The sequence below is a fragment of the Atractosteus spatula genome, chromosome 10 (genome assembly GCF_055471065.1).
Source record: "Atractosteus spatula isolate fAtrSpa1 chromosome 10, fAtrSpa1.hap1, whole genome shotgun sequence".
In the NCBI taxonomy this organism is placed as follows: Eukaryota; Metazoa; Chordata; class Actinopteri; order Semionotiformes; family Lepisosteidae; genus Atractosteus; species Atractosteus spatula.
The window spans coordinates 967,375-983,022 of NC_142715.1; the positions used below are offsets into that span (position 1 = coordinate 967,375).

The window sequence follows — 15,648 nt, forward strand, 5'->3', positions numbered from 1 at the left end:
CCACACAGACCGCAGGGTGAGCACCCCCTGCTGGCCCCACAGAGAGGGAGAGGTAGAGGTAGGGAGAGAGGTAGGGAGGGGAAAAGGGAGAGGTAAGGAGAGAGGTAGAGAGAGGGAGAGGTAGAGGTAGGGAGAGAGAGGAGGAGTACAAATTCAAGCAGAGGCCTGAGTGGAGCACTGTCGTATGGCCCTGACATCAATCCCTCAACTCTCTGCATAAAGCAGTGTCTTATGGCCATGACATCCCACCCCCACCACTCTCAGTGGAAAGCACTGTCGTATCCCACCTCCTCCGCTCTCTGTGAAAAGCAGTATCTTCAGGCCCTGACATCCCACCCCCGCCACTCTCTACGTTAAGAAGTGTCGTATGGCCCTGACACCCACCCCTGGACTCTCTGTGTTAAGCAGTGTCATATGGCCCTGACATCCCAACCCCGCCATTCTCTGTGTAAAGCAGTGTCATATGGCCCTGACATCCCACCCCCACCACTATCTGTGTAAAGCACTGTCGTATGGCCCTGACACCCACCCCTCCACTCTTTGAATAAAGCAGTGTCGTCTAGCCCTGACATCCCACCCCAGCCACTCTCTACGTAAAGAAGTGTCGTATGGCCCTGACATCCCACCCCCGCCACTGTCTACGTAAAGAAGTGTTGTATGGCCCTGACACCCACCCCTCCACTCTCTGCGTTAAGCTGTGTTGTCAGGCCCTGACATCCTTCCCCCGCCACCCTCTGTGTAAAGCACTGTTGTATAGCCCTGACACCCAACCGTCCACTCTGTGCTTAAAGCAGTGACGTCAAGCCCTGACATTCCACCCCCTCCACTCTCTGCGTAAAGCAGTATCGTCAGGCCCTGACATCCCACCCCCTCCACTCCCTGCGTAAAGCACTGTCCTATGGCCCTGACATCCCATCCCCGCCACTATCTGCGTAAAGCAGTATCGTCAGGCCCTGACATCCCACCCCTGCCACTCTCTACGTAAAGAAGTGTCGTATGGCCCTGACATCCCACCCCCACCACTCTCTGCAGAAAGCAGTGTCGTCAAGTCCTGACATCCCTCCCCCGCCACTCTCTGTGTAAAGCACTGTCGTATGCCCCTGAAATCACACATCCACCACTCTCTGCGTAAAGCACTGTCCTATGGCCCTGACATCCCACCCCCGCCACTATCTGCGTAAAGCAGTATCGTCAGGACCTGACATCCCACCCCTGCCACTCCCTGCGTAAAGAAGTGTCGTATGGCCCTGACATCACACCCCCACCACTCTCTGCGTAAAGCACTGTCGTATAGCCCTGACACCCACCCCTCCACTCTCTGCATAAAGCAGTGTCGTCAGGCCCTGACATCCCACCCTTGCCACTTTCTGGGTAAAGCAATGTCGTATGGCCCTGACATCCCACCCCCGCCACTCTCTGTGTAAAGCAGTATCGTCAGGCCCTGACATCCAACCCCTGCCACTCTCTGCGTAAAGAAGTGTTGTATGGCCCTGACACCCACCCTCCAGTACTGTAATTGATCGATCCAGGCGGTATTGACCATTTTCTAGATATTTAAAACAGGGTCAAGAACGGGAAAAGAATCAGTACTCACCAATCGGTGAAGTTAATCGTTAATTCTACGGTTCTTCAGTTGAATTAATAGGTTGTCTCTAGATAAGTGATCAATAACTCTCCGCAATGCGCTCCGCGCACCTCCCCTGGTTTCGCTCTCTGATCCCGGCGCTCTGGCTGGTGTCTCTGACATCACAGTGCTCTTTCTGACATATATAACATCTCCACAAAAAAAAACACACCGGGCTTTGAAGAGAGGCGATTCATAACAGCTGGAGAAGGTGTAATATTTGTGTGCGTCAGCAGTGAAACTGCATGTTGATTGATGGAGGGCTGAGCGGGGAATAACGGTTGCTCAGGGTCACAGGTCATAGTGAATTTAGGAGCTAACTGGTTCGGAGTTACAGGTTAAATAATAAAGAGTTTCTTCGAGTGTCACATCTTCGTCCTGGGTTCTTAATTTTTTTCACTATACGTGTACGAGAAACAAGACAGTGTGTGTGTGTGCCCTGGTGATTCTGGGAGACAGATCGAACCTGGGCTAAAAGAGAGGGGGCTTAGCCCTCTTCCATTTGCTAGTTCAAAGTTGTACAACCCACTTGTAGCTGCTAGGCGGCGCAGTCGTCGTGCACAAAGAACGCTTTGAAAAGTGTCAAAAGCAAGTCATTCCGAGTCGGTCGTTTGTGTTTTCGAAATGCTGAATTGCTGCGAAATGCTGAAATGATCTCACGGCTCCTCGGTTGTCATTTCTGCTCCGTAAAGGAATCACAGCACGCGTCGGCTTCCAGCACGGTGGGTCGGGACACGATGCCGGGGGTCAGAGAGAGTGATGTCTTCCTCGTTAGTATAGTGGTGAGTATCCCCGCCTGTCACGCGGGAGACTGGGGTTCGATTCCCCGACGGGGAGTCGCTCTTCTTCTACCTCCTTAGAGAAAGGACTGCCTTTCACTTCTCTTTGTCTTCTTTCACAGCGCCGTGCACCTTTTCATTGCTCTCGCTTTCAGAGCCTCTGCACGGCACACGACTAGACATAAGGACGCGCAATGAAGTGAAAGCAGGAAGCGCCGCGACATGCACTGTGCAGATCCCGCCACACTAAGAGGTGAGTGGGTCTGTTTGATCACAGCGCTAGGCGAATCCCCAAACAGTGTGCGTGGCGACAAAAGAAGCCGATCTGTTTCGAACCAGGGACCTTTTCCGCCTTGCCGTGTGTCTCGGTAACTCGCTGTGATCGTATACTGGTCAGTACTTTGCGTTGTGGCCGCAACAACCCCGGTCCGACTCCGGGTCACGGCAGAATAGGGGCATCTGCTTTTACTACTTGCACGAATGAAGGCAAAAAAAAGCCAATCGATGTGAACGAACGGCGCTTTACAGAGGAGTACTGCCTGACTGGATCGTTGATGAACGACAGAGGCCACTCCGACCTCTTCTCTGTTTTCTTCAATGACTTACTAAGGATCTTCTTGACATTCGCCCATGCAGGGGAAGCCAGTTACACCAAAGCAAACGCAGGAAAGTGCAATTCAAGCAGAGACCAGGAGGGACTTGTTTACACCGAGAGTGGTCGGAGAATGGAACTATGCGCCCATTGTTGCTGGAGCCGATTCTTGATGAGATCTTGGGCTCACTAAGAGGCCCCCGCTGGATGCTAATCTTTCTGTTGTCCTTGCAGGTCCTGCGCTGCTTTTGAGCCGACAGAGCTCGTCCTGGTCTGTCGGCACAGCCCAATTGCAAATGATCGGCTCCGCGTACAGAAGGAACGTGCGTTTGGTACAAGAGTGCATGAAGGCACCGGAAATACATTGGGAACAAATGACCGGTGGCTCTTTGCAGTGAGCTCTATTTTTTTTCATTTTCTTCCCTTGTATTTTCCTTGCTCTTTTACTCCTTTTTTACTCTTTTCCCCCCACGCAGAGACGGAAAACATGCCGAAACCCTGTTTCACCCTGTGTTTGTGCAACGTCAGTCTGTGCATGGAAAATAAATCATGCAGCTGCAGTGGCGCAATCAGTCAGTGCGTGGTGCTTATACAGCAGCGCCCAGTGGAGTTATGCTGAGGTTGTGAGTTTGAGCTTTACCTGGAGCAGTGTAGCCTGTGTCTTTAGCTGCTGAAAGCAACTCTTGAGTTTAGGTGCTCTTAGGTATTTGCTGGAGATCAGGTCTAAATTAACATGAATGAAACAAGTAAAGCTTTACTCTGTACCACACCCAAAGAAGGTTCCATTGCCGAAACGTTGTTCAGCATGGAATAAACCTTTACTCGTTCCTTTGCAGCCCATGCATGCTGACACAGCTACTTACTTAAATTACCATCAGCTGTGGACCCTCAGCTGGCCTGTACACAGGTAGATGAGAGATATCTTCTTAGACGAGAGGAGCGCGATGGAGTACTGAAAACTTGAAAAAGCTCTCACAGTTAGATTCTGTGTTTTTGTTGTTCCCTAGATATGTTTTTAATGTTCTTTTTCATTTTGTTTTGCAGTGAGCACTGTTTTTTCATTTTCTTCCCTTGTATTTTCCTTGCTATTTTACTGTCCCTTCTCCCCCAGGCGGAGACGGAAAACATGCCAAAACCCTGTTTCACCCTGTGTTTGTGCAACGTCAGCCTGCGCAGGTCTTTAGCTTCTGAAAGCAACCAGTTTAGATGCTGCTACGTATAGGTTGTCCTTAACACCTTACGTAGTGGGATTGTAGTCTGTTAGGTATTTGCTGGAGATCCAGTCTAAATTAACATAAAAGGAACAGGTAAAGGGTTTATTCCACGTCACACCCAAAGAAGGGTCCACGTCGTGTTTTCTTCTCTTTTCAGCATGGAATAAACCTTTACTTTTTCCTTTGCAGCCCATGCATGCTGAAGCAGGTCACTACTTAAATTCCCATCAGCTGTGGACCCCACTGCTGATCTGTACACAGATAGTTGAGAGATATCTTCTTAGACGAGAGGTCTACTGGGACTAAGGGAGCACGATGGGGTACCAAAGACTTTTCTGTGTTTTTGTTGTTCCCCAGATTTATTTTTACTGTTCATTTGTTGGGAAGTTGTTCCGTTAAGTAATTTTTTTACATTTTATTTTCTGTAGTAGTTAGACTACTGCAGTGATTTACCTAGGTTCCCGGAAGGCTTCTTGCATTGTGGTTGTTGTGTTTTCGAGTTACAAGTTTTTTTTTTTCTATTTTTAGGACCCCACACATTACTGTGGGACTAGTTAACTTAAGTTCTTACATTGTACCTGAAATTACCACATAAACTACTACTGTTTTTCTTTTTTTTAATAAAGGTACAAATGATGTTTTTATTCTTTCGGCTGATTGGCAATGACCGTACGAATGAGCTGAAGTTCCTCCAGGTAAAAACAGGCAACACAGAGAGCCTGTAGTGGACTTTTCTGAAAAAGAGAATTCTGAAGAATTCCAGGGCAGGACGGCCCAGGAGCAGAAGGCTCCCAAGGGCAGGACATTCTCGCAGCGCGCCTCCTGACCATCCTGAGACTCAGCCCGGACAACCACGGAACGGCCAGTGTGTCCGAGTGCCAGAACTTTCCTCTGTTCTAAGAGTTTAGAGCGGAGGTTGCCACGAGTAACCAGAGGATCCACCCGAGGTTAGCATCAGCAGCAAGCCTCGTGAACAGGTTGGAACTGTGGACAGCTGAATCACTATTCAGAACTAGCACTTCATCAGGAACGAACCGGTCTTCTTCCTGACCTGCTGGGACCCACAGTCATCTTTTCTCCTGTGCACAAACTTTGCTAGTGAAAGCCAACACTAACTAGCCGGTCAGTGAGCATCAGCAGGGCACCGTCGCAAGCAGCACAGCACAGCCTGGCACGGAGCCAGAGAGGCCACAGGAGATCTGAATTCCCAGAGATTGGATGAGTATTCAACTTCAATGCATTACAGCTCGAGAATTCAATTGTTATCCCAACCAGTTGATATCAATTTAATTCCTAAGAGTTATGTACTTGTTTTGAGTATCTAATGTAGAAGTTGTAACCAAGTTCAATTACGAAATGGTCTAAATGAATGATATACTGAACGTATGTCCTCTTGATATATGTAACTCTTGGTAACTGACTGAATATATACCCTTTGTATTCTGATAACCCTCTCGATAAGATCTGTTAGGTTTATATGCATATTCTATGTATTAATAAATGTATCCTCGTGTATTAGTACCTGTGTGTGTGCATTGTTTGAGTTATATCGCATGGTTGGATTCTAAAGCCATTAAAAGAATCATTTTGTGATTTACTGCTACAATTAATAATTGTCCCAGTAAATGCCCAAACCCTACAGAACTGGTGCCTTCAGAGAGCACACTACATAGTGATGACATCTTTCTGTATGATCAGGACAGGAGCTGCAGGTCTACTGTGTTGTGGCTGCAGTACAGTTTTAGTTATTATTACAATACTTTTTAACAGCGACAGATTCTTAAGATCACGAGGTGTTTATATTATTTCAGTAAGCTGTTACTACATTCGGAACTGTCCCATAGGATTCAGTGTTCCATTAGTTTGGCACTAAACTGCTTAGTCTATTGCAGGAATTGTACTTAGTCCTGTCCTGCAGTGTCCTCTAGAGGGCAGCAGCTGTTTCCTTGGGCTCATTGCAATTGGGAACATTGTGATTACTGAGCAGGGGACTAAAGTCAGCAGATGAGCGCGTTGCAAATCGGTATTAATCTGGCGTACAGAGCTGCATGCTAATCTCTGGATCGTCTCCAGTTAATGCGATGCTGTTCTTACCTTACAATTGACCCAATCTGACTACTGGCACCAACCCTGTAATTACAAAGAAACTTCTTGTGTACCTACCGTGATACATAAGTTTGGTGGAGAGGTTTGGCAGCCCATATTCAGTCAAAGATGTGTGTGCAGATCACTGTGATATATAGGCATCAACAAACTGACAAATACAATATTAAATGTTTAACTGATAAAACCCAAATGAACCAAACCTGTATAAATTAGTGGTGGAAAGGAGTCTTTTTATATAGCAAAAGGTCTCTGATCCTTTGGTAAGAACGATGGGTATATAACCCATTGTCCTCAATATTAGAAATGAATCCTTGAGCATTGCCGTTGTACCAACAATCCTTAAAAGTGCTGCCATTACCACTGTTCCATAAAAGCCTAACATTACCCTTTCTTGCATAAATTGTAGAACATACCGTCACATTTCAGTTGCACCTCAGTAGCAGTTTGATCTATTATCACCCTACTCACCACATCATAACCTTCGCTCTTCTAATTCTAGTCTCCTAACTGTCCCCCAAGCCCGTCTACACTGTATGGGTGACAGGGCCTTCTGCTGTTATGCCCCCCAGCTCTGGAACTCGCTCCCCAAGGATACCAGAGTCACCTTCCCTAAACTCCTTCAAATTCAGACTCAACACCTTGTTCTGTAGAAGAGTCTTTAGTGAACTGGCTCTATTCTTTACCCCTCTGCTTCTACTTTCCTTAGTACCACCATCCACGGTCTCCTCAGTCTATTGGAATTGTTTTATCCTGTGTATTCTTATTGTAATTATGTCAAGTGCTTTGAGAAGCCACCTTTGGAACCATTATATAAAATAGTTTATCCTAAATCCTTGAAGCTTTAATAGGGCAGTGCAGTAGGGCTAAAAATTGACAGTGTTAGTGGGCCAGCAGGATTTGTGCAAATTATAGGTAGTCACAAAGGAAGACTAGGATTCACTTGAAATCCATGACATGGGACACTGAAACAGTGGAGAGGCTTTGTGTAGTAAGCGTTCAGTCTCAATCTACAGTCTGTGCTGCTGGTAGAGGTGGTTGTGAACACCTGTCTTCCCAGTCAAGTACTGGGATCTCCAGTCTCAATCCTAATACTTCCCATGACTGTCCACTACCACTGCTGTGAAACCAACATCCATAAGACAAGACCTCCGAGATTCTAACTGTACCATTATTCATGGATGTTCACGCACCAGTATTGTTCCTCTGCTGAGGAAGGGAAGGCCTACTTTACACCAAGCCCCTGTTGACAATTCCTTCCTTGTGTTTCTTTCTCTCAGTTAATGCAGCCTAGAATAGGACACCAGATCTCACTCTTACTGGGCACTACAGTAGCAACTCACACTCCATAAGTACCACCCCTCTCAGAAATGGGAGGATTTCCAGTATATTGAACACCTGTCTCTCCCACAGTAAAAAAAGTCACACTGCCCTGCCCAAGGAATAGTGCGGCCATCTTCCCCCAGTACAATGCTTTATTACTCCAGCCATTTTCAGTCCTCATTGGCAGCAAGACAGGAAGCATTCTTGAAAGTGGAACCCTCACAAATACTTCCATTTATTAATGGGTCTCACTCCCCTTGAATTCCTCCACCCCATTCAAACCTATAAACCATAAAGAAACAAGGGCAGGCAGAAGGGTCTTTCACAGCTTTATTGAGATGTTGCCATTACAAGGCGAGTGGAGGCAGAAGAGTCACAAGGGCCAGGCTGGAGCCTTCATTCAGGCACCTGGGGAGGAAGAAGGAGGACAATCCAGCTGAACTGCAGGACACCCACCCCTACAGGAGCTCCTCCTGCCAGACCCTACTTGTCCACTGGCCAACATCTCCAAAGTGCTCTACTCCCTCCACATCCTCACTGGTGCTCTCAGCATCCGCACTGAAGCTCTGAGGGTCTCCCTCCTCATCCTCAGTCCAGTCAGCTCCCACATCCAGAGGACCCTCTACTGGTGCCACAGCCACCCGACTGCTGGTCACCAGGCTCCTGGTACCTGTGGACAAGCAGCACCCAGGAGTGAGGGATCTGCTATACCCAGAGTCCCACAGTGATGCTACTCATCTAAACAGTCCCTTTGTTGAGCATGGGATCATTCCTCAGTTGTCCAAGCATGGTTGTCTCTTGGGCAGAGATGCATCCACAAGGGATAGAGAACCAGACCCACCTTCATTCCGGCTGCCAGCACACCTGGACTCACAGCAGGCACAGACCTCATGGTCACCATACAGCTCCTCCCACCTGGAGGAGAGGAGGACAGGTGAGGCCTCCACCTGGCATGTCCCAGAGCACCCTCAGCAGGCTCCTTGCAGAAGTACCTCTTCGCCTCCCTGTTGTAGGTGCAGGACTTGGTCCCTGGTGTTGCTTTAGCAGGAGCCACAGCCATGACACAGTGCATGTACAGCTCAGTCACTTCATGCTGCAAGAGGGAAAGTCACAGCATTAAGGGATCAAGGCCAATAGAGGGACAGAGAAGGACCTTCTGCCATCTGTGAAGGCAAGCTGGCAGCTCTAGGCACTACAGCTGCCACGGTCTGGTTCACATCTAGACCATGGATCAGTAGAGCAGGAAGGCTGAGCGGCCTTTGAGAGCAGTACCTTCCTGGACAGCTTCTTCTGGAAGAGGAAGGCATCAATTGTGAAGCGGAGCACATCCTTCTGCTTGGAGGGGACAAACCTGGACAGGCAGCCATCTGCCTTGCTGTCCACCATGCACCTGGGGACAAGGACAAGGATGAACCCCTGCAGGCTCTCAAGGCTCCCGCCCACCTCTCCTCCCAGAAGGGGCCGTACCCCAAGTTGTCGATCACGGGGAAACGGGGCTGGGAGTGCTGGTCTGGTTTCTCCGTTACGTAACACGAGTGGATGTACAGCCTCTGCTCCGCTGTGGCAAAGTAGGCAGTGGCCTGGAAGTACATGGGCTGACCCAGGAAGTACTCCTCCTTAGGAGAGAGCCGGACCCAGTGGGCTGGAGAGAGAGAGAGGCAGCATTACACCTGCACACAGCACCCCCTGCAGGCAGGAGGAGCCACTCGCTCAAGGAGCTTACAGTTGGTGGTGAGCAGGACAAAGCTGTGCTTGTTCTTCAGGTCCTTGAAGAAGGTCCTTCTCCTGGCCCACGTGGGGACATAGCCAACCTTGTAGGAGTAGTGGAACCTGCAGGACAGAGGGGATGAGGGGCTTCTGGTCACTTTCCCAGCAGCTTCTCAGCAGCAGCAGAGCCCTGCCTACCTGTTGTAGGAGCACTTGACCGGCACAGAGAAGGGAATGAAGCGATGCACAGGTGCACTGGAGGAGGGTGGGGCATAGCGGAGAGTGTTGGAGTACACCAGGCGGCCCTGGACAACCTGCAGGGTCACAGAGGAAGGGATATTCCCAGGCAAGGCAACCCCGACACTAGTCCTACAGCTCACATCGATACACTGCCTGTAGATGAAGACCCGCTTACCGATCGCTCAGTGCCGCACTCGTGAAGCCCGTAGATGAAGTAGAAGTAACTGCGTGTGGTTCGGCTGACGCTGCAGTTGCCCAAGGTCACCTCCGATGGCCGACAGCTGAAGCCGAACAGGAGCCGACTAACCCTCACGTACATCCTGCTGGAGTCGCACCACACAGCCACTCCTCGGGTGCCCCCGATGGCCGGGCGAACCGGCTGCCGCCCTCGCTGGGGAGGAAACAGGATGCTCTTGATGTAGGCGGGTAAGGGGCGGCTGCCGGCTTCGGGCTTCATCTTCTCCTTGTCGAAGTAGGGCGAGTACGCGTCTCTGGACACGGGAAGGCGGCGAAAGTCGGGAGCCAAGGACTGCGAGTCGTTCTCGCTTGCAGACAGGTCTTCGGAGGGCGCATCTGCCAGGCTCAAGTCCTCCGACTGGGCTGCGTCTTCAGGAGCCGGGAGGTCGGCCTGGAGCGCTAATTCCCGAGAGTCCCAGCCAGCCGGCCCGGCGGAGATCAGTGCGGGGAGCCCGGCCCCTGCGCACAGGCACAGCACAAAGAGAAACGAGCGCATTGCCAAATTGACGTCCCGCTAAACTGCTACAGGAGTAAGACAAGTAAACCACCAAACTGTGTTGAAGCAAGAGAACATAAAGTGTGAGCGCGGCGACTAGGTTTTTATATTGGCAGGACCTGCTACCACACACATGGTCACACTACCGCTCAATCAACACAATCAATTACACACAGAGACCCGGATTGTTCTCAGCGTCTAATTAGAACCTGCTTCCAGTCTGAGGCGGGACTCCGTGAAGTCGCCTGAACACTTTCCCGTGTGTATCTGACCCCAGCGGAAGAGTTCCACGCAATTTCGACAGAATTAAATCACCCACACGTGTAAAATTTGCTCAGATTAATTTATTGTTCAATTAGTTTCTAATTTCCGAGGACAGTGTGTTAAACTCGCTGCCAGACAGAGTATGGAACATGCGACACGTCCGTCCACACTTTCTTTTATCGAGGGGGCTGTTCTATCAACACGTACCGCAATGAAAATAATTTTACTAATTTTCATGTGTAATTGCATGTCATATTAAAATGTGTAATACAAGCATTTCTTTGCTTCCCAGTAAAGAAATACTGATCAGCTTTTGACATGATCTGATAATAATTTGTCTGATTTTCCAGAGATTGCTTTTGCTTCGCAGCACTGAGAACCAATGGAAGCCCGTTTCCGCCAGGGAGTAAAAAAAAACGCACTATGGTATCTCTGAATTGTGACTTAGAATCATAGAATTGCGACATAAAAACTCAGACATTTGACTTTATCTCTCACATTTGCGACTTCGAAATAGCCCATATTTCATTGTCTGTCCTTTTGTTATTGTAACGGATTCGGGTTCTAGGGCTTGTGCCCTTGCCGCTCCCACCCTAGTTCGTGCCTCACTCCATTGGCTCGAACCCAGGTCTTGCCAGCTAGAACCCGAATCCGTTACAATAATAAAAGGACAGACAATGAAATATGGGCTATTTCGAAGTTGCAAATGTGAGCTATAAAGTCGGAGTTGTGAGTTAGTAAGTCGCAATTCTGAGTTACTTAGTCGGAATTCTGCGATACCATAGCGCGTTTTTTTAACTCTCTGGCAGAAACGGGCTTTCATACATTTCAATTAGTCTGATCAGTGTAGGACAAGTTAATGTAGAATCATTACTATGTCTGTCTCTTGTTTGTATGTAAATGAATGTCTTTGACAACTTAATGTTAGTTTTTAATTTAGTTTTACGATGTAGGTCATGCCTTAACATATACACGAGCATACGCAATGTCTCACTCCTGCTTCAGCTCATGCTCCATAGGAGAGAAGAGATTCCTCCTGCTTCTCGTACAACCATATCAGAACAGAAGCCCGTGTCGCCCAGCTCTGATTCAAGAGCGACTCGCATCTTCAGCCCTTTTTTTATTCGTGATCCTAATTTTCTTTAGTTATGATCAATATTGAACTTTTTCTAAATAAAACGACAATAATCAAGCATGCAGGCAGACTTTTAAAAAGTATTCGGAATTGACAGGGTGCCCCTTTGGAATAGTTGTCAGAAAATGTGAGAAAAGGAAAGGTACGTAAGCTCTCACACACAGCATTAGAGATTGGAATCTGATTGGAAAAAAAACTACTGTACCTGTCTCCCCAGCATTTAACGGTGCTGTTGTTTTGATTTTACATATTGTTAGCATTTTAATGAATTGTTAAAAGATTGATATACAAATCGCTAAATAAGAAAACGTAAAAACCCAACTGTAAGCAATTGACCATTCATATTCCTGAATTTTAAATCCCTGTGTTTTTCTGTATCCGAATGCCTGGTGCAGCTAATTTGAAAGCGGAGTCTACGATTTACTGTATTGCAGAAGCGTATTGTTGCCACCAAGGAAAAAAAATCCTGAGTTTACAGGAGTAAAAGAGGAAACAAATGCAAACACCGTTTAGAAAAAAACACACGTCTCAGGCCTTAACCATGACAAGGATGGGATCTGAACCTAGACGAGCAGAGCACAATGAATTAGCAATCCAAAAAGTGACTCCTGTTTAATTTTCTTTTCGCTTGCTCGATTTGTAGTACGCTCCTAAATCCTTACAACCGATAAACAAAACGGCTTCATGTGCCACAGCATTCTGCTGCAGGTACGGTTTGCACCGTGTATTAGGCGAACCCGAATTAAATATTTCAAATATGTGAAGAATTTCATGAAACCTGAAAAAAGATCAAAGCCAATGTCAGCAATTCAGAGCTTGTAGGCAGCTTCAACAGAACAAAACGATCTGAAGCCACAATAATTTCATAGAGTGTATTGTGACACTCTAACCACGCTGTTGCTATTACTGCTACTTCTGCTGCCGTTGCTTTAAACTCTACTCAGCGGGCAAGTAAAGTTGTACAAAGAATAGACTACTTTGAGCCGTCCAAATTCCATTATGTGAATTTAAGCTTTTTTTTATCAATAACAGCATTAGTAATACAATGCGTGCTCAGAAACCTTACTTATTAGCTTATGAAGCAATAGTGTTTCGACAATTTGCGGTCTTCAAAAAGTAAACGCTGAAGTTTTTATACTTCCTTGTGAGCAGATCACCTTTGATTTAGAAAAGGAAAACTTACTCCCCTGTTGCTTTCATTGCAATATCTGAATCGAGACCCAAGCGCTAAGAAAGCTGAATAACGCAAAAGTCATAAACCCGATTTTAATTTAGATACACATTTTCTAATGCAGCCTTCATTACAAGACAGTTTTTTTCTCGAAAGCGTGTTATGTAAAAAAGAGAAAAACGAAAATATATGGATGACAGTATTTCAAAGATGAAGATTTTACTTTTGAGAAATTGTCATTTTATGTATCTAGACGCTTTTCAACCGCTGCTTTTAGAACTTTGCTGTGCTTCCTGGATCATTTTCAGTGTTATAAACTGGGTGTGGAGGTAGCGATTACTTTGTAGAGCAGTTGATAGGCTGGAGCTGTTCAGACTACTTTTGTTATTTCTCAAACGCTTCCATCATTTTTCTTTCACGCTAGGACGCGAGTGTGTACATGTGTTTGGTTTTCGTTCCACTGATTCTCATTGAAGATTTGGAAATTAACGAAGAAAGAATCAGTAGCCAGGAAGGCAGAAGCTTTGGTTCTCAACGATCTTGAAGACACGCCCATGTAGAGCAGCGTGTGATGATTTGTACTACAAAAGACCAAGTGCTCAGTGACGTCTGCATTTACCGTTGAAACTTTTCATCTCAGGTGCAAAAGCAGTTGTGTTAAACATAGCTCAGTGGCGCAGAAGAAGTGTCCTGGATCCCTACCTCAAAGATCGACGGATCAAAGCCATCCCCTGCTATATACGTTTTATGCACGACTGATAAGCATACCATCAGTTTAATGAAGTGCATTGCAACTGATTTCTTCTCTCGTGTGTGCAAACTTCACATAGTGCTCATTTAATAATGATTGTCAAGGATTGTCAAGTTCTCCAACAACTCTGTGTTATAATTTTAAAATATTTTTTGCTAAGGACACAACGGGGGTATAAGGCATTCTCCCTACAGCCAGCTGAAGATAAAACTCCACACGTGAATGGTTTAAAACACACATTTCCTGTAAAGTTCAAGAGGGCTTTTAGCTGAGATTAAGTTCACATCGGAACAATCCGAAGCGCGTCCCTTACTGGGCTTGAACCACCAGCCTTTGGTTTAACAGCTACACAGAGACACATTCCCATTGCTTTTCTCCATTCACATGTTTGTAGTTAAAGAAAATAAAATACTGTCATTTTCCTGCCAGCTGGCAGTATTTCTTCGGCACTGACCAAGAGTAACCAAGAACTTTATTTAATCTTTCGCAGGCTGTAATTTCCAAAAAAGGAAGTGAATACTTGTATTAAGCTAAATCAAGCCGACGGAGATGCACTGCCGTTGTTTTTCTGCACTTTTCATTAAAAGGAGAAAAAAACACTGCCATTTTTTTTGCAGTATTTCTTCTGTCCTGATAAGCAATAGCTGTATTTTATCTCTCGGAAGTTGTATGAATTTCTTGAAGTTCAGAAACAACTTGCTCCAGAAAGGAAATGAACACTTGCTTGAAAGTAAGTCAAGACGTATGTCTCTCTCGCTGCGTGTGCTCTTATCTGTACATCTCTATCTCCTCTTCTCTCACTCCATTTGTCTCTCCTCTTGTCTCACTCTGGCGGTCTGTGCAGGGTTTCTGAAGGGGATGTAACAACACTTGGCAAAGAAAAAAAATTCTCAGAGGCAGAATAAAAAAAAAAAATTCTCTTCTCAGTCAGATTCACAGCTCAGACTCACACTCAGACAGAAGCTCAACTCCGTACTGCTCTCTATCCTCACAATCCAGAACCAGAAGATATTCAGACAATCAGTGCTGCTACATGAACAATATCAGACAGAACAGGCTGGACTCAAGTCACATCTCCCCCTTTTCTCCTTTCTCCCAGCCTTCTTAGAGACAGAAAATGGCTCCTGGTTCTCCTCTCTGTGAACTGGGCTCAGGGGTCACTGATCTGGCAGCTGTGTGCTCTGTTCCAGGTCAGGAGCAAGAAGCTTCTATTAACCCTTTCCAGGACTTCCAGCCCTTCAGTATTACTTTCTTTACTGTATGTCAGCCTCCAAACATGTTTTATAAATATTTTATAACACAAGTGAGTGTGGAATTATCTTAGTATTTATTTTATAAACACCAGTATTGACACTCTGATCAGTATATTGATTATTAGTAGCAGATGGGCCGATGGTCGTCACTACAATAGTAACTAGCTGACCAGTCTGTACAGTAGCTCTGAGCAGTGGTACTCAGATCACACAGAAAAAGACCTGTCTGTGTGTGATTCCACACCAGCCCTGGGATTCAGCTGCTCTCACAAGTGTCTCACAGACAGTGTTATAAATTTATAATTAGATGAAGTCTTGTAACAGTTATACAGTTAATTTAAATCATCAGACTACCTATGAAACTGAGAGCTGGCTGGAAATAAAACCAGGATACACATTTTAACCTCCAGGATCAGGAGTCTGTTCCTCCTGGCTCCTATACTCTGAATGAAATGTTTAAAACATTTAAAAGCGCTTATTACAGGGACTTGTGCTCGTTCTCTACTGCTCCACACGGGTACGCTTTGTAACACATTAATCTGCGAAGTAAACTATTTTTTTTCCTGTTTAATGATTTTCTTTCCTCGGTTTGTCGCTCTCCTTCTCCAACTGTTATAAATCACTTCTCTTCACAGCACGGTGTGTTCTTTTTGGAGATGTTATATCTGTAAGAAAAGCCCCCCGGGCTCCAGACAAGAGTCTCCTCCAGCGGAGACGCGCTCTGCTCTGTCAGAAAGAGCGCTGTGACATCATAGACAC

General features: G+C 46.5%; 1 protein-coding gene and 1 pseudogene across 1 annotated transcript; both read right to left on the reverse strand.

Annotated features, from left to right (window-relative positions):
• Positions 1-15,648, reverse strand: part of LOC148824417 (uncharacterized) — a 310,106-nt pseudogene that overhangs the window by 275,110 nt on the left and 19,348 nt on the right.
• Positions 8,094-10,315, reverse strand: LOC148824437 (zona pellucida sperm-binding protein 3-like). Its single transcript, XM_088926452.1, has 8 exons — positions 9,758-10,315; positions 9,541-9,656; positions 9,359-9,465; positions 9,103-9,277; positions 8,908-9,025; positions 8,628-8,728; positions 8,477-8,550; positions 8,094-8,305 (listed from the first exon to the last, which is right to left on the reverse strand). Exons 1-8 carry the CDS (start codon positions 10,313-10,315, stop codon positions 8,094-8,096), a joined length of 1,461 nt encoding a protein of 486 aa, XP_088782578.1.

Coding starts and splice junctions, on each gene's coding strand:
- LOC148824437 (XM_088926452.1), bottom strand. CDS start 10,315: ATGCGCTCGTTTCTCTTTGTGCTGTGCCTGTGCGCAGGGGCCGGGCTC. Junction 9,466..9,540: donor GTCAAGTGCTCCTACAACAG/GTAGGCAGGGCT, acceptor TCTGTCCTGCAG/GTTCCACTACTCCTACAAGG. Junction 8,551..8,627: donor TACAACAGGGAGGCGAAGAG/GTACTTCTGCAA, acceptor CCTCTCCTCCAG/GTGGGAGGAGCTGTATGGTG.